Source organism: Pristiophorus japonicus, chromosome 19 (genome assembly GCF_044704955.1).
Source record: "Pristiophorus japonicus isolate sPriJap1 chromosome 19, sPriJap1.hap1, whole genome shotgun sequence".
NCBI classification, from domain to species: domain Eukaryota; kingdom Metazoa; phylum Chordata; class Chondrichthyes; family Pristiophoridae; genus Pristiophorus; species Pristiophorus japonicus.
The window spans coordinates 91,529,868-91,556,625 of record NC_091995.1 but is presented as its reverse complement, the minus strand read 5'-3'; the positions used below and the strand labels follow the sequence as shown (position 1 = coordinate 91,556,625).

The 26,758-nt window shown below is 48.8% G+C and overlaps 1 protein-coding gene across 1 annotated transcript; it reads left to right on the top strand.

Annotated features, from left to right (window-relative positions):
- Nucleotides 1–1,145: 1,145 nt before the first annotated feature.
- Nucleotides 1,146–17,161, top strand: saxo3 (stabilizer of axonemal microtubules 3). Its single transcript, XM_070862125.1, has 5 exons — nucleotides 1,146–1,244; nucleotides 6,992–7,192; nucleotides 13,148–13,309; nucleotides 14,413–14,540; nucleotides 16,753–17,161. Exons 1-5 carry the CDS (start codon nucleotides 1,146–1,148, stop codon nucleotides 17,159–17,161), a joined length of 999 nt encoding a protein of 332 aa, XP_070718226.1.
- Nucleotides 17,162–26,758: the final 9,597 nt, after the last annotated feature.

Genomic DNA, 26,758 nt, shown 5'->3' with positions numbered 1-26,758 from the left:
CGCTGGGCTCGATCTACAGGCCTTGCTCCTCCACCTGGGTACTGACCCTGCCGCTGGTCTCGTTCCTCTTCAGTGTGCTGCCTGGACTCTGATGACAAGTCCAGTAGCCCCTCTTAGAATCTGTCACACTCCTGGAGCAGCTTGAGCCACTCCCTGCCGCGATGGCGTTCCCTCGCAGGTTGGGGAGCGCTCGTTGGGTCCTGGGGCTGCTTTGCCTTTTATCCCCGACCTGCTGTGATAGTGTAACACCTAAAGCTCTGATTGGGTCCTCTTGATCACAAGTCCTAATTGGTCCCTTTCGCGGATAAGACACACCCAATAGTTTCTCTGGCATATGTAATTAGAATCACCCTGCCTGCGTAATTTAGAGACTTTACAAAGTGTAATTCGAGCCATTCTGACTGTCGACTCCAGACAGAACAGAGCTCACTTGGAACTGACAGGGCGCACTCTCACGGGTTAAGCTTTGCCCTCCCCAGCCCAAGTTTCTGACATTCTCCTCTTCCTTTCCAGCCCAAGTGCTTGTCCTCTTTTCTCCCTTCCCCCCGCCAAATTTCCTGACTGTCTTACCATTTGGATCACATTCTTGCTCTCAACTTCTTCTCTCCCCACCCGCACCCTCCCCCAATTATGGATTATATTCTTCCTCCATCCCTTCTGCTTTTTAATCCTCCAGAGTTCCTGACCTCCAAGTTCCCTCTTTCTCTAGTCTCTCCCCCGCCCTCCCCAGTCTCTCTCTCTCTCTCTCTCCCCAGTCTCTCTCTCTCTCTCTCTCTCTCTTCCCCCACCTCTCCCCAGTCTCTCTCTCTCTCTCCCACCCTCCCCAGTTTCTCTCTCTCCAGTCTCTCTCCCCACTGATACCTGCTCAGTGTTTTAAACATTGAGGGATTGCTGCTGTTGGTTGGTGAAGAGCTGCTGCATGTTCGAGCTGAGCAGGGAGGGGTGTCTCAGCCTTTGCAGCGGATCCCTGGGCTTTGTCCTTCCTCTCGGGCTGGCGTGACGTCGCCTTGTGTCCAATATTGTATCCAACGTCGGAGTTGCGTCGTTTCCAGGGAAACGAAACAAACAGGAAAAGCCGGCGGGGCTTATTTGGGGCAGGAGGAGAAGGAGGGCGTCCGCTGCAGGAGTGCATTAAATAAAACACCATGGCCGCAACCGAGAGAAGACACGACCTGCATTTAACGAGCTCGGGCATCGGGCTGCATTATACCCCAGCCACACAATGCCCACCCTCGGACTTCAAAGTAAGTGGGCCAGCTCCCAGCTGCAGCCTTCAAACACTCCATATCTCTCCTAAATCAATCTCTCATCCTCAAACAAGGGTCTTATCCGGCATGTTCATCTCTCGTGTCAATTCATTGCCTCTAAAGCAGCTTGAGTGTCCTGGGCAGTGACAGGCGCTATGTAAATTGCAAGTCCTTTATCCTGTTTTCTGAGAACATCTTATTTTCAGCTGTAAAGATTTCTGGTCACTGTCTCCCTTTTTGCTTGTTTCTGAGTTTTTTTTTTGTTGGAATACGGAGTGTGGATGCGCTATCAATAGTGAAAAATTGTAGCCCTAATGCTAACCCCCAACCCTGAGTCTTAACTCCTAAACCCCCAACTCTTAGCCACTACCTCTAACCTGATCGTTACTCCCACACAGAGGCTGGTGGGGGGGGGGGGGGGGGGGGTCTGGAACTCTCTGCATGAAAAAGCAGTGGCAGTCGAGGCAGAAAGTCTCATGGAATTAAAAAGTACTTGGATGTGCACTTGTAACCTACAGAGATATGGACCAAGAGCTGGAAAGTGGGATTCGGATAGCTCTTTTTGGGCCCGATGAGCCGAATGGCCTCCTGTGTTGTAAATTTCTATTCTAACCCCAAACTCCTTGTCTTCACTCCAACTCTTAACCACAAACCCTAATTCCTAATCGCTAACCTTAACACCAACCTCTAATCTTGACTTCTAATTCTAACCATAACCCCTAACCCTTAAATCACACATTGTCAATAACACGTCGCAGACCTAGCTGCAGTGTCAATAGTAAACCTGTGGGGTTTTTTTGGTGATGTAATTTTTTTTTAATTCACTGACTGGGATGAACAACCAACATTTATTGTCCATCTCTAATTACCTTTGAGTGTCTCGCTGGGCCATTTCAGAGGTTATTTAAGAGTCAACCACATTGCTGTGGGTCTGGAGTCACATATAGGCCCAGACCGGGTAAGGGCAGCAGATTTCCTTCCCTAAAGGGCAGATAGGTTTTTACGATAATCCGGTAATAATTACATAGTCATCATTACTGATACTAGCTTTTTATTCCAGATTTATTTAATGGAATTTGAACTAAATTCCCCAGCTACCATGGTGAGATTTGAATGCTTGTCTCTGGATTGCAAGTCCAGTAACATAACCACCATGCTACCGTGTCAGCTGTGGCTCAGTGGGTAGCACTCTCGCCTCTGAGACAGAAGGTTGTCCCACTCCAGAGACAGCACATCAATCTAAACTGACACACTAGTGCAGTGCCGAGGGAGTGCTTCCATGTCGGAGGTGCTGTCTTTCGACATTAAACCTGCTTCTCGCAGGTGGACGTAAAAAAATCCCACGGCATTATTTCGAAGAAGAGCAGGGGAGTTATCCCTAGTGTCCTTCCCAATATTTATCCCTCAATCAACAAAACAAAAACAGATTATCTGGGTCATTATCACATTGCTGTTTGTGGGAGCTTGCTGTGCGTAAATTGGCTGCCGCGTTTCCCACCTTACAACAGTGACTACATGAGACGTCCGGTGCTCGTGAAAGTGTGATATAAATGCTCGTCTGTTTCTATTCCCATCTGAGTGTGGGCACCTTTTGATGGAACTACTGGAGAAGAGCCAGCGAGCCGCCTCAACAATCCAAGGGAACTGGATCAGGCACAGTGGCTTCAGTCTCCCTCAGCGAGGGAGGGCGAAAGGAGCAACTACCAGTCGCACCTCTTCCCACTGTCCAGTAACTCCCATTGCAACATGGTCATGTTTTGGATGTTGGGTGATGGCAGGACTGGATGTGGCTGCAGAGTATCACAGAGGAAAAGGCCTGTTGTACTTAGCGTTCAAGGTTCACAACAATAACTTGTATTTATATAGCGCCTTTAACGTAGTGAAATGTCCCAAGGCGCTTCACAGGAGTATTATGAGACAATTTGACACTGAGCCGCATAAGGAGAGATTAGGGCCGGTGACCAAAAGCTTGGTCAAAGAGGTAAGTCTTGAAGGAGGAAAGAGAGGTTTAGGGAGGGAGCTCCAGAGCTTGGGGCCCAGGCAACAGAAGGCACGGCCACCGACGGTAGCACGTCAAGTCTACCCATGAAAGCTGTTCATTCTGCTGAACTTCAATCTCGTCTGCCCGTCGATGGTGTTCATCTTTAAAATTACTAGCGTCTTTCCTTTAGGGTACAGTTGTGTCGTGCAGGGGTTCTGAACGAGGGGATCTGCGGCCCCCGAGGAGTCCGCGAGAAGGTTTCCTGGGATCCGCCGGAGAATGGTCGGTTTCTTGGGGCGGGGCCTCATCTGGGGAAGTCGGGGGCTGGTGGGGGGGGGGGGGGTGGGGGCAGAGGCCCTTGGTCGGGTTGAGGGACCGATCGCAGCAAATGTTGCAGTCGGGCAGGGGCGGAGCTATTCAGCGGCCTGTGGGGTGGCACCAGGTCGATGCAGGCTGGGCCCAGAGTGGGGTGGAGGGGGCCAGGGAAACAGTGCGGGCTTGGCTTGGGGTGCGAGTGTCGCTGTCTGGCTTCATTGGGCTGGGTGTGGAGGCTCAAGTCGTTGAATATATTCAAGGCAGAGATCGATACATTTTTAAATATTAAGGGAATGAGGGGATGTGGAGATCAGCCGTGATCTTATTGATTGGCGGAGCAGGCTCGAGGGGCCGTATGGCTGACTCCTGCTCCTAATTCTGATGTTCCTCTGAAAAACCGTGAGATCCCGCTTGGCGTTGCAGCCCCTCCTTGACCTGTCTGAGGGGGGGCCGGGCCTGCAGTGTTTCCAGAACCTTCCACTGCCAATAAAGCCCAGTAACTGAACGTGTTACTCGAACTTGGAATTGATGCCCACATAGACGGTGGGTCACTCTGTTCCCTGCACCTCCTCCCCTCCCACAATTTCTACTCCAAAAATACGTGTGCTCTGTTACAGGGGGTCCGTGGAATTTTAATAACACTGGAGGGAGGCCATCAGCAGCAAAAAAGGCTGAGAACCTCTGGTGTAGTGCATTTGCATTCAGACTAGTAATGTCATTTCAGATTTCACTATTCTCGGGATGCGGGCATCACTGGCATTTATTGCCCATCTCGGTTACCCTGACATAGTAATGGTGAGCCGCCGTCTTACATAAGAAATAGGAGCAGGAGTTGGTCATTTGGCCCCTTAAGCCTGCTCCGCCATTCAATGAGATCACGGCTGATCTGATCTTGGCCTCAACTCCACTTCCCCGCCCGCTCCCCATAACCCTTGACCCCCCTTATCGTTCAAAAATCTGTCTCTCTCCACCTTAAATATATTCAATGACCCAGCCTCCACAGCTCTCTGGGGGCAGAGAATTCCAAAGCTTCATGACCCTCAGAGAGAAGAAATTCCTTCTCGCCTCCGTCTTAAATGGGCGACTCCTTATTCTGAAACTATGCCCTCTAGTTCTAACTTCCCCCACGAGGTGAAACATCCTCCCAGCATTATTGAACCGCTAGCAATTGGCAAAAAGAAGCAGAGGGAAGATCAGGAGAATTTGTTTTACGAAGCGAGTTGTTGTGATCGGGAAAGCGCTGCCTGAAAGGGCGGTGGGAGCAGATTCAATCGTAACTTTCAAAAGGGAATGGGATCAATAATTGAAAAGGAAAAAATTGCAGGACTATGGGGAAAGAGGGTTGTAAATCTGTGGAATTCACTGTCTCAGAGAGCTGTGGAAACTGGGACATTGAATAAATTTAAGGCAGGAATAGACAGTTTCTTCACCGATAATCGAATAAGGGGTTATGGGGAGCGGGCGGGGAAGCGGAGCTGAGTCCATGATCGGATCAGCCATGATCTTATTGAATGGCGGAGCAGGCTCGAGGGGCCGTATGGCCGACTCCTGCTCCTATTTCTTATGTTCTTGTGAGTGGGACTAAGTGGATCGCTCTTTCAAAGAGCCGGCACAGGCACGATGGGTTGAATGCCCCCCTACTGTGCTGTATGATTCTGTATGATTACCATGGTTCAGTATAGATCGTGATCATTTTTCAAATGAGCCGACAGGGCATTACATAAGAAATAGGAGCAGGAGTTGCCCATTCGGCCCCTCGAGCCTGCTCCACCATTCAATAAGATCATGGCTGATCTTCGACCTCAACTCTACTTTCCTGCACTGTCCCCATATCCCTTATATCCCTTAATTCCCTTAGTGCCCAAAAACGTATCAACCTCTGTCTTGAATATACTCAAAGACTGAGCTTCCACAGCCCTCTGGGGCATAGAATTCCAAAGATTCACCACCCTTTGGGTGAATACATTTTTCCTCATCTCAGTCCTAAATGGCCTCTTATCCTGAGACTGTGACCCCTGGTTCTAGACTCCCCAGCCCGGGGGAAAACACCCTCCCTGCATATACCCTGTCAAGCCCTGTAAGAATTTTATACGTTTCAATTCGATCCCCTCTCATTCTTCTAACTTCCAGGGAATATAGGCCTAGTCTACTCAATTTCTCCTCATTGGGCAATCCCCCCATCCCAGGAATCAGTCTGGTGAACCTTTGTTGCACTCCCTCTAAGGCAAGTCTGTTTTTCCTTAGGTAAGGAGACCAGAACTGTGCACATTGTTCTAGCTGTGGCCTCACCAATGCCCTGTATAATTGCAGCAAGACTTCTTTACTCTTATACTCTAACCCCTTTGTAACAAAACCTAACATACCATTTGCTTTCCTAATTGATTGTTGTACCTGCAGAGCCCAACCTGCCCAGTGCCCAGGGAGTCATGGAATAATGATCATGAGCCCGAGCTGATTTTTCCTGTTCTCAACTCAAAGATATCTAGGCCAACAGCTGTTCTCTAGTGGAAATCGTGTCAGAGATTTAAAAAAAATTTGATCTGGGATGTGGGCATCGGTGGCAAGGCCGGCATTTATTGCCCATCCCTAATTGCCCCTTGAGAAGGTGGTGGTGAGCCACCTTCTTGAACCGCTGCAGTCCCGTGTGGTGAAGGTGCTCCCACAGAGCTGTTCGGGAGGGAGTTCCAGGATTGTGACCCAGTGACGATGAAGGAACGGCCGATATATTTCCAAGTCAGGATGGTCTGTAACCTGGAGGTGCACCTGGAGGTGGTAATGTTCCCATGTGCCTGCTGCCCTTGTCCTTCTTGGCGGTAGAGGTGGCGGGTTTGGGAGGTGCTGCCGAAGAAGCCTTGGCGAGTTGCTGCAGTGCATCTTGTAGATGGTGCACACTGCAGCCAGGGGGCGCCGGTGGTGGAGGGAGTGAATGTTGAAGGTGGTGGATGGGGTGTCGATCAAGCGGGCTGCTTTGTCCTGGATGGTGTCAAGCTTCGCGAGTGTTGTTGGAGCTGCACTCATCCAGGCAAGTGGAGAGTGTTCCATCACACTCCTGACTTGTGTCCTGTAGATGGTGGAAAGGCTTTGGGGAGTCAGGAGGTCAGACACTCGCCACAGAATACCCAGCCTCTGACCCGCTCTTGTAGCCACAGTATTTAAATACTGGTCCATTTAATTTTCTGGTCAATGGTGACCCCCCCAGGATTTTGATGGCGGGGGATTCGGCGATGGTAATGCCGTTGAATACCATGAGGAGGTGGTTAGACTCTCGCTTGGCGCGAATGTTACTTGCCACTTAATTATCCCAAGCCTGAATGTTGTCCAGGTCTTGCTGCATGTGGGCATGGACTGCTCCATTATCTGAGGAGTTGTGGAGGTTTCCTGGGAAAGACAGCGAGGAAATCTCTAAGTATGACAAATGAATCCTCATCTATTTCCTTGCTTGTTTCAGTCATTTTTCAAAGATGCTCTCCCTCCGAAGCTGAGAGAAAAAGATACGATCCACCCCTACGATGAGGCTCTAAATAACTACGAGACCACGACAGGCTCAACTCACAATCTCAAGACCATCGGAGGCCTCCTTGCCCACCCTCGCCACATGAAGGTTCCCGATCATTGGAAAGTCCATTACATGAAGGATTTGTCCGAGAAGGTGAGGGTAGCAGAGCAAGACTTCTGAAGTAGAGACAGAAAATGCTGGAAATACTCAACGGGTCAGCCAGCATCTGTGGAGAGAGAAATAGAATTAATGTTTCAGGTCGATGACCCTTCATCAGAACTGGAAAAAGTTTGAGATGTATCAGGTTTTTAAGCAAGTATAGGGTATGGGAAAGGGGGGAAGGGAGGAAAGAACAAAAGGGAAGGTCTGTGATAGGGTGGAAGACAGGAGAGATTAGAGAGACACAAGGGATGTTGGTGCGAGGCAAAGGGAGATGGTAATGGGACAAGTTAAGAAACAAAAGATGAGTCTAGAGAGGGTGTGAATGGCAGAATCACCAACAGCTGCCGTGGGAAAAAATGAGGCTGAGGTTCTGGTCTGAAATTGTTGAACTCGATGTTGAGTCCAGAAGGCTGTAAAGTGCCTAATCGAAAGATGAGGTGCTGTTCCTCGAGCTTGCGTTGAGCTTCATTGGAACAATGTAGGAGGCTGAGGACAGAGAGGTCGGAGTGGGAGCGGAGCTGGGAATTAAAGGGACAGGCGACCGGAAGCTCGGGGTCGCGCTTACGGACTGAACGGAGATGTTCAAAACTTCTGATGGCTGCTTGTGACACAATATTTTACTCGGTATCTTTTCTCCATGTGTGTTTATCAAGGTGATATTGGATTGGCACTTCACAATGGGGCACTCTTCACGTTTTGTATTCAGTACACTCAGGTACAGCACGGGTTAGATACAGGGTAAAGCTCCCTCTATACTGTCCCATCAAACACTCCCAGGTTAGGTTCAGCAGGGGTTAGATACAGAGTAAAGCTCCCTCTACACTGTCCCATCAAACACTCCCAGGTTAGGTTCAGCAGGGGTTAGATACAGAGTAAAGCTCCCTCTACACTGTCCCATCAAACACTCCCAGGGAAGGTACAGCACAGGGTTAGATACAGAGTAAAGCTCCCTCTACACTGTCCCATCAAATACTCCCAGGGCAGATACAGCATGGGTTAGATAAAGAGTAAAGCTCCCTCTACACTGTCCCATCAAACACTCCCAGGTTAGGTTCAGCAGGGGTTAGATACAGAGTAAAGCTTCCTTTACACTGTCCCATCAAACACTCCCAGGGCAGGTACAGAACGGGGTTAGATACAGAGTAAAGCTCCCTCTACACTGTCCCATCACACACTCCCAGGGCAGGTACAGTATGGGTTAGATACAGAGTAAAGCTCCTTCTACACTGTCCCATCAAACACTCCCAGGGCAGGTACAGCACGGGGTTAGATACAGAGTAAAGCTCCCGCTACACTGTCCCATCAAACACTCCCAGGGCAGGTACAGCACGGGGTTAGATACAGAGTAAAGCTCCCTCTACACTGTCCCATCAAACACTCCCAGGGCAGGTACAGCACCGGGTTAGATACAGCGTAAAGCTCCCTCTACACTGTCCCATCAAACACTCCCAGGGCAGGTACAGCACGGGGTTAGATACAGAGTAAAGCTCCCTCTACACTGTCCCATCAAACACTCCCAGAGCAGGTACAGCACGGGGTTAGATACAGAGTAAAGCTCCCTCTACACTGTCCCATCACACACTCCCAGGGCAGGTACAGCACCGGGTTAGATACAGAGTAAAGCTCCCTCTACACTGTCCCATCAAACACTCCCAGGGCAGGTACAGCACGGGGTTAGATACAGAGTAAAGCTCCCTCTACACTGTCCCATCAAATACTCGCAGGGCAGGTACAGCACGGGGTTAGATACAGAGTAAAGCTCCCTCTACACTGTCCCATCAAACACTCCCAGGGCAGGTACAGCACGGGGTTAGATACAGAGTAAAGCTCCCGCTACACTGTCCCATCAAACACTCCCAGGGCAGGTACAGCACGGGGTTAGATACAGAGTAAAGCTCCCTCTACACTGTCCCATCAAACACTCCCAGGGCAGGTACAGCACCGGGTTAGATACAGCGTAAAGCTCCCTCTACACTGTCCCATCAAACACTCCCAGGGCAGGTACAGCACGGGGTTAGATACAGAGTAAAGCTCCCTCTACACTGTCCCATCAAACACTCCCAGAGCAGGTACAGCACGGGGTTAGATACAGAGTAAAGCTCCCTCTACACTGTCCCATCACACACTCCCAGGGCAGGTACAGCACCGGGTTAGATACAGAGTAAAGCTCCCTCTACACTGTCCCATCAAACACTCCCAGGGCAGGTACAGCACGGGTTAGATACAGAGTAAAGCTCCCTCTACACTGTCCCATCACACACTCCCAGATCAGGTATAGCACAGGGTTAGAAACAGAGTAAAGCTCCCTCTACACTGTTCCATCAAACACTCCCAGGGCAGGTACAGCACGGGGTTAGATACAGGGTAAAGCTCCCTCTACACTGTCCCATCAAACACTCCCAGGGCAGGTACAGCACGGGTTAGATACAGAGTAAAGCTCCCTCTACACTGTCCCATCAAACACTCCCAGGGCAGGTACAGAACGGGGTTAGATACAGAGTAAAGCTCCCTCTACACTGTCCCATCAAATACTCGCAGGGCAGGTACAGCACGGGGTTAGATACAGAGTAAAGCTCCCTCTACACTGTCCCATCAAACACTCCCAGGGCAGGTGCAGCACGGGGTTAGATACAGAGTAAAGCTCCCTCTACACTGTCCCATCAAACACTCGCAGGGCAGGTACAGCACGGGGTTAGATACAGAGTAAAGCTCCCTCTACACTGTCCCATCAAACACTCCCAGGGCAGGTGCATCACGGGGTTAGATACAGAGTAAAGCTCCTTCTACACTGTCCCATCAAACACTCCCAGGGCAGGTACAGCACCGGGTTAGATACAGAGTAAAGCTCCCTCTACACTGTCCCATCACACACTCCCAGGGCAGGTACAGTATGGGTTAGATACAGAGTAAAGCTCCTTCTACACTGTCCCATCAAACACTCCCAGGGCAGGTACAGCACGGGGTTAGATACAGAGTAAAGCTCCCGCTACACTGTCCCATCAAACACTCCCAGGGCAGGTACAGCACGGGGTTAGATACAGAGTAAAGCTCCCTCTACACTGTCCCATCAAACACTCCCAGGGCAGGTACAGCACCGGGTTAGATACAGCGTAAAGCTCCCTCTACACTGTCCCATCAAACACTCCCAGGGCAGGTACAGCACGGGGTTAGATACAGAGTAAAGCTCCCTCTACACTGTCCCATCAAACACTCCCAGAGCAGGTACAGCACGGGGTTAGATACAGAGTAAAGCTCCCTCTACACTGTCCCATCACACACTCCCAGGGCAGGTACAGCACCGGGTTAGATACAGAGTAAAGCTCCCTCTACACTGTCCCATCAAACACTCCCAGGGCAGGTACAGCACGGGTTAGATACAGAGTAAAGCTCCCTCTACACTGTCCCATCACACACTCCCAGATCAGGTATAGCACAGGGTTAGAAACAGAGTAAAGCTCCCTCTACACTGTCCCATCAAACACTCCCAGGGCAGGTACAGTACAGGGTTAGATACAGAGTAAAGCTCCCTCTACACTGTCCCATCAAACACTCCCAGGGCAGGTACAGCACGGGGTTAGATACAGAGTAAAGCTCCCTCTACACTGTCCCATCAAACACTCCCAGGGCAGGTACAGCACGGGGTTAGATACAGAGTAAAGCTCTCTCTACACTGTCCCATCACACACTCCCAGGGCAGGTACAGCACCGGGTTAGATACAGAGTAAAGCTCCCTCTACACTGTCCCATCAAACACTCCCAGGGCAGGTACAGCACGGGTTAGATACAGAGTAAAGCTCCCTCTACAATGTCCCATCACACACTCCCAGGGCAGGTACAGCACGGGGTTAGATACAGAGTAAAGCTCCCTCTACACTGTCCCATCAAACACTCCCAGGGCAGGTACAGCACGGGGTTAGATACAGAGTAAAGCTCCCTCTACACTGTCCCATCAAACACTCTCAGGGCAGGTACAGCACGGGGTTAGATACAGAGTAAAGCTCCCTCTACACTGTCCCCATGAAACACTCCCAGGGTAGGTTCAGCAGGGGTTAGATACAGAGTAAAGCTCCCTCTACACTGTCCCATCAAACACTCCCAGGGCAGGTACAGCACGGGTTAGATACAGAGTAAAGCTCCCTCTACACTGTCCCATCAAACACTCCCAGGGCAGATACAGCACGGGGTTAGATACAGAGTAAAGCTCTCCCTGCACTGTCCCATCAAACACTCCCAGGGCAGATACAGCACGGGGTGAGATACAGAGTAAAGCTCCCTCTACACTGTCCCATCAAACACTCCCAGGACAGGTACAGCACGGGGTTAGATACAGAGTAAAGCTCCCTCTACACTGTCCCATCAAACACTCCCAGGGCAGGTACAGCACGGGGTTAGATACAGAGTAAAGCTCCCTCTACACTGTCCCATCAAACACTCCCAGAGCAGGTACATCATGGGGTTAGATACAGAGTAAAACTCCCTCTACACTGTCCCATCTAACACTCCCAGGGCAGGTACAGCACGGGGTTAGATACAGAGTAAAGCTCCCTCTACACTGTCCCATCAAACACTCCCAGGGCAGGTACAGCACGGGGTTAGATACAGAGTAAAGCTCCCTCTACACTGTCCCATCTAACACTCCCATGGCAGGTACAGCATGGGGTTAGATACAGAGTAAAGCTCCCTCTACACTGTCCCATCAGACACTCCCAGGGCAGGTACAGCACGGGGTTAGATACAGAGTAAAGCTCCCTCTACACTGTCCCATCAAATACTCCCAGGGCAGGTACAGCACCGGGTTAGATCCAGAGTAAAGCTCCCTCTACACTGTCCCATCAAACACTCCCAGGGCAGGTACAGCACCGGGTTAGATACAGAGTAAAGCTCCCTATACACTGTCCCATCAAACACTCCCAGGGCAGGTACAGCACGGGGTTAGATACAGAGTAATGCTACCTCTACACTGTCCCATCAAACACTCCCAGGGCAGGTACAGCACGGGGTTAGATACAGAGTAATGCTACCTCTACACTGTCCCATCAAACACTCCCAGGGCAGGTACAGCACGGGGTTAGATACAGAGTAAAGCTCCCTCTACACTGTCCCATCAAACACTCCCAGGGCAGGTACAGCACGGGGTTAGATACAGAGTAAAGCTCCCTCTACACTGTCCCATCAAACACTCCCAGGGCAGGTACAGCACGGGGTTAGATACAGAGTAATGCTACCTCTACACTGTCCCATCAAACACTCCCAGGGCAGGTACAGCACGGGGTTAGATACAGAGTAAAGCTCCCTCTACACTGTCCCATCAAACACTCCCAGGGCAGGTACAGCACGGGGTTAGATACAGAGTAAAGCTCCCTCTACACTGTCCCATCAAACACTCCCAGGGCAGGTACAGCACGGGGTTAGATACAGAGTAAAGCTCCCTCTACACTGTCCCATCAAACACTCCCAGGGCAGGTACAGCACGGGGTTAGATACAGAGTAAAGCTCCCTCTACACTGTCCCATCAAACACTCCCAGGGCAGGTACAGCACGGGGTTAGATACAGAGTAATGCTACCTCTACACTGTCCCATCAAACACTCCCAGGGCAGGTACAGCACGGGGTTAGATACAGAGTAAAGCTCCCTCTACACTGTCCCATCAAACACTCCCAGGGCAGGTACAGCACGGGGTTAGATACAGAGTAAAGCTCCCTCTACACTGTCCCATCAAACACTCCCAGGGCAGGTACAGCACGGGGTCAGATACAGAAAAGTAGCTTCATCTGCAGTTCTCCTTTGTGGATTCACAGCAGGCAGAAACCAGGCCGAGATTGCGCCAGGCTCATTTTGTGTAGATCGTTGCAGGGAGTAAACAGCGTTATCTTCCATCCCATCAGTTGAGGCTGCAGTGATTCTGTGGAGAAAAGAGACATTTCTATTTCTTCTCTATTTTGCAGCTGAGCCGGCGAGACTGGAAGACTCCTCTGAACATGGTGAACCAAACGAGCGAGATGAAGGACAAATACACCGGGAGACTCCCCCAGTCCATGGACACTGCGTTTAAGGCTGGGCCTCAGCCATTCATCCTGGCCAACCATCTCACCAACGGGCCGTCTAAAGTAAGGTCTAAAATGGACATTTGACAACGGGAGATGGCGAACAGCTTAACAACATAAGAACATAAGAAATAGGAGCCTGCTCCGCCACTCAATAAGATCACGGCTGATCTTCTACCTCAACTCCACTTTCCTGCCCGATCCCCATATCCCTTGACTCCCTCAGTGCCCAAAAATCTATCGCTCTCAGCCTTGAATATACTCAAAGACTGAGCCTCCACAGCCCTCTGGGGCAGAGAATTCCAAAGATTCACCACCCTCTGAGTGAAGAAATTCCTCCTCATCTCAGTTCTAAATGGCCGACCCCTTATCCTGAGACTGTGACCCCTGGTTCTAGACTCCCCAGCCCGGGCGGGAAACATTCTCCCTGCATCTACCCTGTCAATCCCCCTCACAATCTTGTATGTATTAAAAGAGAATCTCATAGGTTGATCACGCAACCATTTATACACCGGGCACGCCAAGCAAACGGTGACTTGAGCAACACACACACAGACATGGGCACACATGTAATACGCAAACATGGAGTTTAATGCGACGATGTGTGAGGAGAAGCACACTGGAGGACAATTATGGAAGGACAGTAGACTATAAATGGCACAATTTTGAAAGGTGTAGATGAGCAGAGAGACCTTGGTGTCCATACACACAAATCCTTAACAGTTGGCAGGGCAAGTTGAGAAGGTTGTTTAAAAAAAACCATATAGGTTACTAAAAAGAAAGACTTGCATTTATATAGCGCCTTTCACGACCATCGGACGTCTCAAAGAGCTTTATTTTTGGAGCGTAGTCACTGTTGTAATGTGGGAAACACAGCAGCCAATTCTTGCGCAATGTGATAATGAGCAGATAAATGGTTTTTGTTTGTGTGGTCGTGAAAGGCGATCTATATATATATATGCAAGTCTTTCCTCCACGATAGTCAACTTCAATCTTTGGGGAAATGTTTGGATTGTGTTACACATGGCCTGACTCATGGATCACCATGGTTACAAGACGTGTGCACATCACACTCGTACAGACACAGCGCATGTATTTCATTTACATACTCCGAGTGGCAGCAGCAGCACGACATAAGGACATTTAATTTTTGTTTTGTTTTACAGAATATCGTTGCCAGTACTGAGAACCCAGCCCGGGCTGGTCAGGAGTTTTACGTCCAAGACAAAGATGTTCTGCGACAAAATGAGATTTACTTATCAACAACTAACAAGGACTTCAGGCCCTATAAAAAGTATGTTTATTCTTTGCTATATTTTCACCTTGTCCAATCACATTTCCAATTAGTCGTGCCCCACAGCATCATGCCTCAACAACAGCAACTTGTATTTATATAGCGCCTTTAACGTAGTAAAACGTCCCAAGGTGCTTCACAGGAGCGTTATCCATCAAAATTTGACACCACAGTAGATAAGGAGATAGCAGGACAGGTGACCAAAATCTTGTTCAAAGAGGTAGGTTTTAAGGAGTGTTTTAAAAGAATAGAGAGAGGCAGAGAAGTTTAGGGAGGGAGTTCCAGAGCTTAGGGCCCAGGCAACTGAAGGCACAGCCACCAATGGTGGGGCAAAGGAAATCGGGGAGGTGCAAGAGGGCAGAATTAGAGGAGCGCAGATATAAGAACTGTAATGACTCAAGTGTCTGGTTACTGTAAACACTGACTCAGGTGCCACCTGATCCCTCTTTATTCCAGCCCGAGAGTGCCAGCGTGACCAAGACACCCAGCTTATATACAGGTGACCAAACACACATGCCACATGCGTACAGTCTGATGACCTCTGACCACGGTGCCCTCTGGTGTCTGGTGACCCCCCCCAAGCATTAATACATAACAAGAACATAAGAAATAGGAGCAGGAGTAGGCCATACGGCCCCTCGAACCTGCTCCACCATTCAATAAGATCATGGCTGATCCGATCATGGACTCAGCTCCACTCCCCTGCCCGCTCCCCATAACCCCTTATCCTTCAAGAAACTGTCTATTTCTGTCTTAAATTTATTCAATGTCCCAGCTTCCACAGCTCTCTGAGGCAGCGAATTCCACAGATTTACAACCCTCTGAGAGAAGAAATTTCTCCTCATCTCAGTTTTAAATGGGCGGCCCCTTATTCTAAGATCATGCCCTCTAGTTCTAGTCTCCTCCATCAGTGGAAACATCCTCTCTGCATCCACCTTGTCAAGCACCCTCATAATCTTATACGTTTCGATAAGATCACCTCTCATTCTTCTCAATTCCAATGAGTAGAGGCCCAACCTACTCAACCTTTCCTTATAAGTCAACCCCCTCATCCCCAGAATCAATCTCGTGAACCTTCTCTGAACTGCCTCCACAGCAAGTATATCCTTTCGTAAATATGGAAACCAAAACTGCACGTAGTATTCCAGGTATAGCCTCATCAATACCCTGTATAGCTGTAGCAAGACTTCCCTGCTTTTATACTCCATCCCCTTTGCAATAAAGGCTGAAGGAGGCTACAGAGATAGGGAGGTGCGAGATTTTGAAAATCCTCAAATTGTACCCAGGGCACAAGCTGGATCAAACTGCGTAACTTCTCAATCTGGGTACACTGACCTTCATCTAGCTGAGAGGGCGGTGGGACGGAGATAGTTTGCAGGGTACAGTTATGGTACTGGACCGGTAACCCACCTCAGGGGGCAATGGGAGGCACCTGTCAGGCAGACCAGGTAGAGGTGGCGGGTTCCCTTCCCTGAAGAATATTAAGGACAAATTATATAAAAGAAGGGAAGTCCTGCTACAACTGTACAGGGCTGCGCACAGTTCTGATCTCCTGATTTAAGGAAAGATATACTTCCACTGGAGGCAGTTCAGAGAAGGTGCACGAGGTTGATTCCTGAGAGGTCATACGAAGAAAGGTTGGGCCTATACTCATTGGAGTTTAGAAGAATGAGAGGTGGTCTTATTGAAACGTATAAGATTCTGAGGGGGCTTGATAGGGTAGATGCTGAGAGGATGTTTCTCCTTGTGGGGGGAATCTAGAACTAGGGGGCATAGTTTCAGAATAAGGGGGTTACCCATTTAAAACGGAGATGAGGAGGAAAATCTTCTCTCAGAGGGTTGTAAATCTTTTGAATTCTCTGCCCCGTAGAGCTGTGGAGGCTGGATTATTGAATATATTTAAGATGGAGATAGACAGATTTTTGAATGATAAGGGAGGGAAGGGTTCTGGGGAACGGACAGGGAAGTGTAGTTGAGACCAAGATCAGATCAGCCATGATCTTATTGAATGGCGGAGCAGGCTCAAGGGGCCGAATGGCCGACTCCTGCTCCTATTTCTTGTGTTCTTTTGTTACAATGTGTTTACTCCCATTAGTGTTCAGTTAACAATGTGCACATATCTTGAAATGTTGTGGAGCAGACTGGGCACAAAGTGGGAATGGAAGGATCCTGTTCCTATTCCTTATGTATTCCTCCCTTCTCCTTTTTTCAGGAACGAGTTGGAAGGGTATCCAAGGAAGGACATCGCCACCTACTGGCAGACGGAGGACTACCCCAAGGCCTGGGGCCACGGGCTGAAGGAGAACCCTCGGCCCAAAGACGCCCAGAGGGTCGTCGGCGGGGCTGGCCCCATGCTCGACCCCACCGTCTTCCCGGCTGCGACCAGGGTGCCGCGGCGTCCCCGGCGCCTGCCTCCCGTCCCCAACCGGGGGCTCAAGACGCTGAGTCAGGAGTCGTACCAGCTGCCGAACGACGTCAAGCGCCGGGAGGGCGAGATCTGCCCGCTGCGGGCACCGTGGCTCGTGTCCCGGGAGGCCCCCATCACAGACATCATGGCCGTTCCTCAGATGTACGAGACGGAATACATGGCGTACGGGAGCCAGCGCCCCGCGATTGTGTAAAAAAAAAACGTGTCGCGCTTTGTATTCAAAAAGCCTGGAGACCCGGCCCTCAGTGATTCGTCCGTGTTTTACAATTGAGAGTATATTGGAAATCCTGGATCCGTAGCATCGAATCTTTTAGCGCACAAGGAGGCCATTCGGCCCATCGTGCCCGTGCTGGCTCTTTGAAAGGGCTGTCCAATTAGTCCCACTCCCCCCCTACTCTTTCCTGCTCATCTTTCTTTTTTTTTACATATTTATCCAATTCCTTTTTGAAAGTTACCACTGAATCTGCTCCCACCGCCCTTTCAGGCAGCGCGTTCCTGATCACAACAACTCGCTGCGTAAAATAAATTCCCATCGCCCCCCCCTCTGGCTTTTTTGCCAATTACCTTAAATCTGTGTCTCCTCTGGTCACCCTTTCTTCCGCCACTGGAAAAGTTTCTCCTTATTTAACCCCCCTCGTAATTTTGAACACCTCCAATAAATCTCCCCTTAACCTTCTTGGCTCAAAACATAGGAACAGGAGGAGGCCATTCAGCCGCTCGAGCCTGTTCCGCCATTCAATGAGATCGTGGCTGATCTGCGATCTAACTCCATATACCCGCCTTTGGCCCATATCGTTCAATACCTTTGGTTAACAAAGAGCTCTCAACCTCAGGTTTAAAATTAACAATTGATCCAGCATCAGATGCCGTTTGCGGAAGAGAGTTCCAAACCTCTACCGCCTTGTGTGTGTAGAAGTGTTTCCTAATTTCACTCCTGAAAGGTCTGGCTCTAATATTTAGACTGACCCCTAGCCCTAGACTCCCCAACCAGCGGGAATAGTTTCTCTCTGTCTACCTTATCTTGAAAACTTGGATCAGATCACCCCTTAACTTTCTAAATTCCAGGGAATACAACCCTAATTTGTGTCATTTCAAAGGTGAATTCCCGACTGTGAAAGAGTGAGATAGGCTCTAGTTATTTTCTTAGGAAGATCTCCACAGCAACCAGTGCCCCAGTCTTTCGAATACACTCCCAGTTACCAGCTCGTGAAGAATTAAGAAATAAGTATCAGGAACTTTTATCGCTCCATAAACACATTATTTTTTTTAACGATATTTCTTGGATGTTTTTTTTATTAAACAAACTTTCAAAAGAGAATACATGAACCATCCATTGACTGTTGAGGGGGAGGGCAGGCAAATGAGAAATGATTCATTAAAGTTTTAAATCGTGAAAAACTGACTGAATAATTTCTTAGGAATAGAAACATAGAAAATAGGTGCAGGAGTAGGCCATTCGGCCCTTCGAGCCTGCACCACCATTCAATAAGATCATGGCTGATCATGCAACTTCAGTACCCCTTTCCTGCTTTCTCTCCGTACCCCTTGATCCCTTTAGCCGTAAGGGCCACATCTAACTCCCTTTTGAATATATCTAACGGAATTGCCATGGTGACGATCTACCGCTGCTGCTGGCTGTTTTTCTTGCGATCTGTGTGAGGTAAAGAGCAAACTTGCATTTATATAGCGCCTTTCATGACTTCAGGACGTCCCAAAACATGTCACAGCCAATGAAGTACTTTCTGAAGTGTCGGCACCGTTGTAATGCAGGAAGTGCGGCAGCCAATATGTGCACAGCAAGCTCCCACAAACAGCAATGTGATAAATGAACAGATATTCTGATTTTAGTGATGTTGGTTGAGGGATAAATATTGGCCCCAGGACACCGGGGAGAGCTCCCCTGCTCTTCTTCCGAATAGAGGGCGTTCATGGCCACCGAACAGGGCAGACGGGACCCCGGTTTAACGTCTCATCCAAAAGATGGCACCTCTGACAGTGCGGCACTCCCTCAGCATTTCGTTTCGACGGCCCGTCAGTGAGAATATGCGCTCGAGCATTATTCCGCGTCAGTTCCCCTCTTACCTTTCACCAGCTCAAGACATCCCAAAGCAGTTCACAACCAATGAGGTATTCCTTTTGAAGTGTAGTCCATTTGTGCACAGCAAGCTCCCAAACACAGCAATGTGATCATGACCAGATAATCTGTTTTTGTTATGTTCATTGAGGGATAAATATTGGCCTCAGGACACTGGAGATACCTCCCCTGCTCTTCTTCGAAAAAGTGCCGTGGGATCTTTTGCGTCCGCCTGAGAGAGCAGACGAAATACGCCACCCTCACTGTAACACTCTGTTATACCCCACACCCCTCACTAACACTCTGCTATACCCCACACCCATCACTATAACACTGATATACCCCACACCCCTCACTATAACACTGATATACCCCACACCCCTCACTGTAACACTCTGCTATACCCTACACCCCTCACTGTAACACTCTGATATACCCCACACCCCTCACTGTAACACTCTGCTATACCCCACACCCCTCACTGTAACACTCACTGATATACCCCACACCCCTCACTAACACTCTGCTATACCCCACACCCCTCACTGTAACACTCTGATATACCCCACACCCCTCACTGTAACACTGATATACCCCACACCCCTCACTGTAACACTGATATACCCCACACCCCTCACTGTAAAACTCTGCTATACCCCACACCCCTCACTGTAACACTCTGATATACCCCACACCCCTCACTGTAACACTGATATACCCCACACCCCTCACTGTAACACTCTGATATACCCTACACTCCTCACTGTAACACTCTGATATACCCTACACTCCTCACTGTAACACTCTGATATACCCTACACTCCTCACTGTAACACTCTGATATACCCCACACCCCTCACTGTAACACTCTGATATACCCTACACTCCTCACTGTAACACTCTGATATACCCTACACTCCTCACTGTAACACTCTGATATACCCCACACCCCCCACTGTAACACTCTGATATACCCCACACCCCTCTAACACTCTGTGATATATCCTGAAGTGAGCTGCGGATTGAACATTTGATATTCGAGTACTTGATTTGTGAATCCTATACCCAATACAACAGGGTTAAATTTGCAATCGGTTTATATCTGATATATCCATTGTTGCTCTGCTTGTCCTTACGCAGGAGAGATCAGAGTTATTAATAGACAATCCAAGGATTTAACTGAAGGGTCTAGTATTCTCAGAAATACTGATCGGAGTAGATTTCCACTACCTCCATTAGTGAACAATTGGGTTAATTGTGCAACCTTGTGGGAATCATGGCATTCAATAGATTACTGGAAATATATATAATTGCAGTAATAGTGCAGGGATTAAAGTTAAGAGACCCTGAAGCTTACTACAGGGCCTTGGTGAGACCGCACCTGGAGTATTGTGTGCAGTTTTGGTCTCCTTACCTTAGAAAGGATATACTTGCCATAGAGGGAGTGCAACGAAGGTTCACCAGACTGATTCCTGGGATGGCAGTACTGTCGTATGAGGAGAGATTGGGCCAACTAGGCCTGTATTCACTAGAGTTTAGAAGAATGAGAGGGGATCTCATTGAAACGTATAAAATTCTGACGGGGTTGGTTGGACTGGATGCGGGGAGGATGTTTCCCCCGGGCTGGGAAGTCTAGAACAAGGGGTCACAGTCTCGGGATATGGGGTAGGAAATTTAGGACCGAGTTGAGGAGAAATTGGCTGTGGAGCCAAGTCATTGAATATATTTAAGAGGGAGATAGATAGGTTTCTAGAAACAAAAGGCATCAAGGGGTATGGGGGAAATGCAGGAATATGGTGTTGAGATAGAGGATCAGCCATGATCATATTGAATGGCAGTGCAGACTCGAAGGGCCGAATGGCCTACTACTATTCCTATTTTCTATGTTTCAGTGTCTTCTTGTGATTAAAGTCCATCAGTTTACCCATACTTTAGCTTCCTGTTCAGCCTAGTAACCTGATCATGTGACCAGCTGGAGGGTTAATGTACAACAGACACAGACTAACACAACACACAGGAAAGACTTGCATTTATATAGCACCTTTCACGACCTCAGGGCGTCCCAAATCTCTTTACAGCCAATGAAGTACTTTTGGAGTGTAGTCACTGTTGTGCTGTTGGAAACGAGGCAGCCAATTTGCAGACAGCAATGTGATAGTGACCAGATAATCTGTTTGTTTTAGTGCTGTTGATCGAGGGGTAAATATTGGCCAGGACACCCAGGATAACTCCCCTCTCTTCTTCGAAATAGTGCCATGGGATCTTTTATGTCCACTTCAGGGGGCAGACGGGGCCTCAGTTTTAACATAGAATCATAGAAATTTACAGCGCAAAGGAGGCCATTTCGGCCCGTCGTGTCTGTGCCGGCCGACAAAGAGCCACACGGCCCTTGGTCAGCAACCCTAAAGGTTACATATAAACCTATGAACAACGACGGAAAAGCAAAGAGCACCCAGCGCAACCAATCCGCCTCACCACAACTTTACACTGAAACATTCTACACTCTACCCCAACCGGAGCCATGTGATCTCCTGGGAGAGACAAAAAACAGATAAAACCCAGGCCAATTTAGGGAGAAAAAAATCTGGGAAAATTCCTCTCCGACCCATCCAGGCGATCGAAACTAGTCCAGGAGATCACCCTGGCCGTATTCGATTCCCTGCCGTACTTTCCATTATCTCATCCGATAGACGGCACCTCCGACAGTGCAGCACTCCCTCAGCACTGCACTGGGAGTGTCAGCCTAGATTTACGTGGAGTGGGACTTGAACCCACAACCTTCTGACTCAGAGGCAAGTGTGCCACCCACTGAAACACAACACAGAGCCATAGACACACACACACACACACATACAGACACTCATCATAGGTGGTCCCTTGAACGAGGATGACTTGCTTCCACAAGAGTTCACAGATGTTTCAATGAAGGACCCAATGTTCCAGTCCTGAACTCCAATGGAGGGGGTGGAAGATGCCTGTGGGTGGATTTTTTTAACGTGGGGTGACCGTTGCACACCAGCCACCACACGGGCTTGACAGAGCGAGGTCTTGGTCCAGTGGCAAGGGTTAACCAGGACGACTGGAGACCAGCTCTGCTGCACGGACCCAGTGCACACACATATCGCACAGTGTGGGCTGGGCCCGTGCTGCCCCTGGGCCCCGAACCCTCATTTGTCGCACCTCCGCCACAATCTCGCCTTTACTACGCGCTTATTAATTAACTCTTTCTCATTGCACAATGTTAGATCTAAAATAACCTGTTCCCTATTTGGTTCCTCAACACACTGAACTAGGAAACTATCTTGTGTCCCATGAATTCGCCCTCTACACTATTACTGCTAGTTTGGTTTGCCCAGTCTATATGTAGATTCAAGCCCCCCCATGATATTACCCTTGTTACCTGCTCCTACAATTTCCTGATTTGTACACATTACAAGCATTGTTTCGGGGCCTATAAACAACTCCCACCCATGTTTTCTGCCCCTCGTTGTTTCTTAGCTCCACCCAAAGTGATTCTACTTCTTGATTTTTGGAGCTAAGATTTATCCCCCACACACTAAGTCAGCACACACATGCACATACAAGTGGCCTAAAGTTTGCTCCAGACTTGCACCCAGAGACCCGCAATCTGCGCGCAAACATACAACGTTCCACAACATATTGCAGAATTTGGGGCGCAAGTGTGTTACGCCCAAGTTTCCTCGATCTTTTATGGCCGTCCATCAAACCCTCCGTCTGAAAGAATCTGTGTTCGCAAAACACGAGTATCCTGATTTTTGCGATTGCAAATCGTGGCCTTTTGCCCAAAAGACACCTTCACCTTGTTGCCAGCTCGCTTTTTACTTGGAATCGACTGTGTGAAAAAGGACTTGTCTGTAAAAACAGAATGATTATCATCAAACCTTTGCACTTACGGGTTGATTGCTGTTTAATGGGAGATGTTGAGAGGTCAGTGCACATTGCTGGACCAGCCTCCGACCAGGGTACAATGCTTGGAACAATGGCTCACACTGCCTGCTGTTCTCCTGGCCCAGCAACGCCGCCACTTGAAAATTCGCACCCTTATTTTCAAATCCCTCGCCCACTCTGTAACCTCCTCCAGCCCAGAGAGATCTCTGCGTTCTTCCAATTCTGGCCTCGTGTGCATCCCCAACTTCTTTCGTCCCACCATTGGCGGCCGTGCCTTCAGCTGCCCGAGCTCTTTAAGCTCTGGAATTCACTCCCTAAACCTCTTCCCTCCTTTAAGACGCCTCCTAAAACCTACCTCTTTGATCCCCCGTCCCACTATCGCTTTATATAGCTCGGCGGCAATTTTTTAAAAAAACCAATTACGCTCCTATGATGCACTTTGGGGACGTTTTACATTAAAGGCACTGTGATGCACCTTGCTGCAGTTGTCCGGATATGCACGAGAACCTTGCAATGCTCCAGCACAGTAACTGGTATCCTTGGGGCTAATCCGAGCAGGGTGGCCATCAGGGTTGTGAGTCACTCAACATCAGTGTGTGCAAAACCCTCATATAAAAGGAGTGGAACGAAATGCAGTTGTAGCTCCTTACAGACCGGCAACTGAGAGATCTCCAGCAATAAAAACCACCAAAAATCAGGTGAGCTCACCATCCGAAACACTTTTTATTCTGGTGGGGATCAAGGGAGAGTCAGCGATGGTGGGGGAACAGAAGGATGCAGACAGATCTTTTTTTTAAAAAAAACAGTACATCATTATCATCATAGGCAGTCCCTCGGAATCGAGGAAGACTTGCTTCCACTCCTGAAGTAAGTTCTTAGGTGGCTGAACAGTCCAATACTGGAGCCACAGACCCTGTCACAGGTGGGACAGATAGGCGCGGAGGGAAAGGGGAGGGTGGGACTGGTTTGCCGCACGCTCCTTCCGCTTGGTTCCTGCATGCTCTCGGCGACAAGACTCGAGGTGCTCAGCGCCCTCCCGGATGCACTTCCTCCACTTAGGGCGGTCTTGGGCCAGGGACTCCCAGATGTCAGTGCAGATGTCGCACTTTATCAGGGAGGCTTTGAGGGTGTCCCTTATAGTGTTTCCACCTTTGGCTCATTTGCCGTGAAGGAGCTCCGCCGGGTAGAGCGTTTGCTTTGGGAGTCTCGTGTCTGGCATGCGGACAGTGTGGCCCGCCCAGCGGAGCTGATCGAGTGTGGTCAGTGCTTCAATGCTGGGGATGTTAGCCTGAATGAGGACGCTGATGTTGCTGCACCTGTCCTCCCAGGGGATTTGTAGGATCTTGCGGAGACAGTACATAGTGATTATGTTACTGGACTGCTAATCCAGAATCCTGGACTACTCATGAACCGGGGCGGAGTTCAAATCCCACAACGCCAGCTGGAGAATTTAAATTTAATTAAATAAATCTGGATTAAAAAGCTAGTATCAGTGACAGTGATTTGTCATAAAAACCCATCTGGTTCACTAATGTCCCTTTAGGGAAGGAAATCTGCCGTCTTTAACCCTGGTCAGCTATGATCATATTGAATGGTGGTGCAGGCTCGAAGGACCAAATGGCCTACTCCTGCACCTATTTCCTATGTTTCTATACGTGACTCCAAACCCACAGAAAAGTGGTGGACTTTTAACTGCCCTCTGAAATGGCAGCTCACCACCTTCAAGGGCAATTAGGGATGGGCAATAAATGCCAGCCTTGCCACCGATGCCCATATCCCATGAACTAATAAGAAAACCCTCCCGGATATCTGCGCTCCTTTATTTTGGTCTCTAGCGCATCCCTGACTTCCTTTGCTCCAGCTCCACCACCGATGTCTCTGTAGGGAAGGAAATTTGCCACCCTGACCCGGTCTGGCCTATACATACTCCAGACCTACAGCAATGTGGTTGACTCTTAACTGCCCTCTAAAATGGCCTAGCAAGCTGTATTCAAGAAGGCGGCTCACCACCACCATCTCAAGGGGCAATTAGGGACGGGCAATAAATGCCAGCCTTGCCAGCGATGCCCACATCCCGTGAATTAATTATTATTATTTTTTTATTAAATTGAGAAATTTGTGACTTTTTGCCGCCAAAGGTGAATAGGATAAAAGGCCAAGCCTTGATTTGAAAAGCCCGTAGGTTGCATAAAGGATCGACTGAGGGAGGTAAGGAGTTCCACAGTTTTGGGGTGCCAGAAAAAGCGAGAGGAGACGATGCAATAAGTCTCAATTTCAACACATTTTTAACTTGCGGCACTTTAAACTTTCAGGCGATGGTGTAACACGAGCGACATTCTGCGCCCCGCCTGATTCCCCTTTCCATTTTGAAGTCAATGTATGACAGGTGCCCAATCCGATATCGTTGCTTTTACATCAGTCAAATATTTTTTTTTGGGGGGTGGGGGGAGACGGGGGGAAAGAGAGGGGAGGGGTGGCTGATAAACGGAGTGGAGTTGAAAGCTACAAGCCACTGATAAATAGCTCATATTACGAGTGATGTGATATTCAAGAGATGTCAATATCTGTGGCTCTTCTCAACAGAAAAGATAAAACCGGGGGGGGGGGGGGGCAGTGGGGTGACCTGATCGAGATCTTCAAGGTTATGAAAGGGTAGTAATAAGCAAATGTAACCCCACTATTTAAAAAAGGAGGGAGAGAGAAAACAGGGAACAGAAAACCGGTTAGCCTGACATCAGTAGTAGGGAAAATGCTAGTCTATTAGAAAGGATGTGATAATGATACACTTACATAATATCAACGGGATTAAACAAAGTCAACGTGGATTTATGAAAGTAAAATCATGCTCAACAAATCTACTGGAGTTTTTTGAGGATGTAACTGATAGAATAGATAAGGGAGAACCAGTGGATGTAATGTATTTGGATTTTCAGAAGGCCTTTGCTAAGAGGTCAGTGTGCAAAATTAAAGCACATAGGATTGGGGGTAATGTATTGGCATGGATTCAAAATTGGTTAACTGACAGGAAACAGAGAGTAGGAATAAACGGGTCTTTTCGGGGTGGCGGGCAGTGACTAGTGGGGTACCACAGGGATCAGTGCTTGGGCCCCAGCTAGTTACAATATATATATATATATATAAATGATTTGAATGAGGGAACCAAATGTAATATTTTCAAGTTTGCTGACGACACAAAACTAGGTGGGATTGAGAGTTGTGAGGAGGATGCAAAGGCGATTTAGATAGGTTGAGTGAGTGGGCAAACACATGGCAGATGCACTATAACGTGGATAAATGTGAAGTTATCCACTTTGGAAGGAAAAACAAAAGGACAAAGTATTATTTAAATGGTGATGGCTTGGGAAGTGTCGATGTACAAAGGGACCTGGGTGTCCTTGTACACCAGTCATTGAAAGCAAAGATGCCAGTGCAGCAAGCAGTTAGGAAGGCAAATGGCATTGTTGCAAGAGGATTTGAGTACAGGAGCAAGGATGTCTTACTAGTTATACAGGGCCCTGGTGAGACCGCACCTGGAGTAGTGTGTGCAGTTTTGGTCTCCTTACCTAAGAAAGGATATACTTGCCACAGAGGGAGTGCAGCGAAGGTTCATCAGACTGATTCCTGGGATGGCAGGACTGTCGTATGAGGAGAGATTGGGTCGACTGGACCTGTATTCACTAGAGTTTAGAAGAATGAAAGGGGATCACATTGAAACATATAAAATTCTGACGGGGTTGGACAGACTGGATGTGGGGAGAATGTTTCCCCTTGGCTGGGAAGTCTAGAACAAGGGGTCACAGTGTCAGG

Excerpts from the sequence above, each read along its gene's own strand:
- saxo3 (XM_070862125.1), top strand. The coding sequence starts at position 1,146 with ATGGCCGCAACCGAGAGAAGACACGACCTGCATTTAACGAGCTCGGGC. Across the intron at positions 7,193-13,147 it reads TGAAGGATTTGTCCGAGAAG|CTGAGCCGGCGAGACTGGAA; the intron begins GTGAGGGTAGCA and ends TCTATTTTGCAG. Across the intron at positions 13,310-14,412 it reads TCACCAACGGGCCGTCTAAA|AATATCGTTGCCAGTACTGA; the intron begins GTAAGGTCTAAA and ends TTTGTTTTACAG.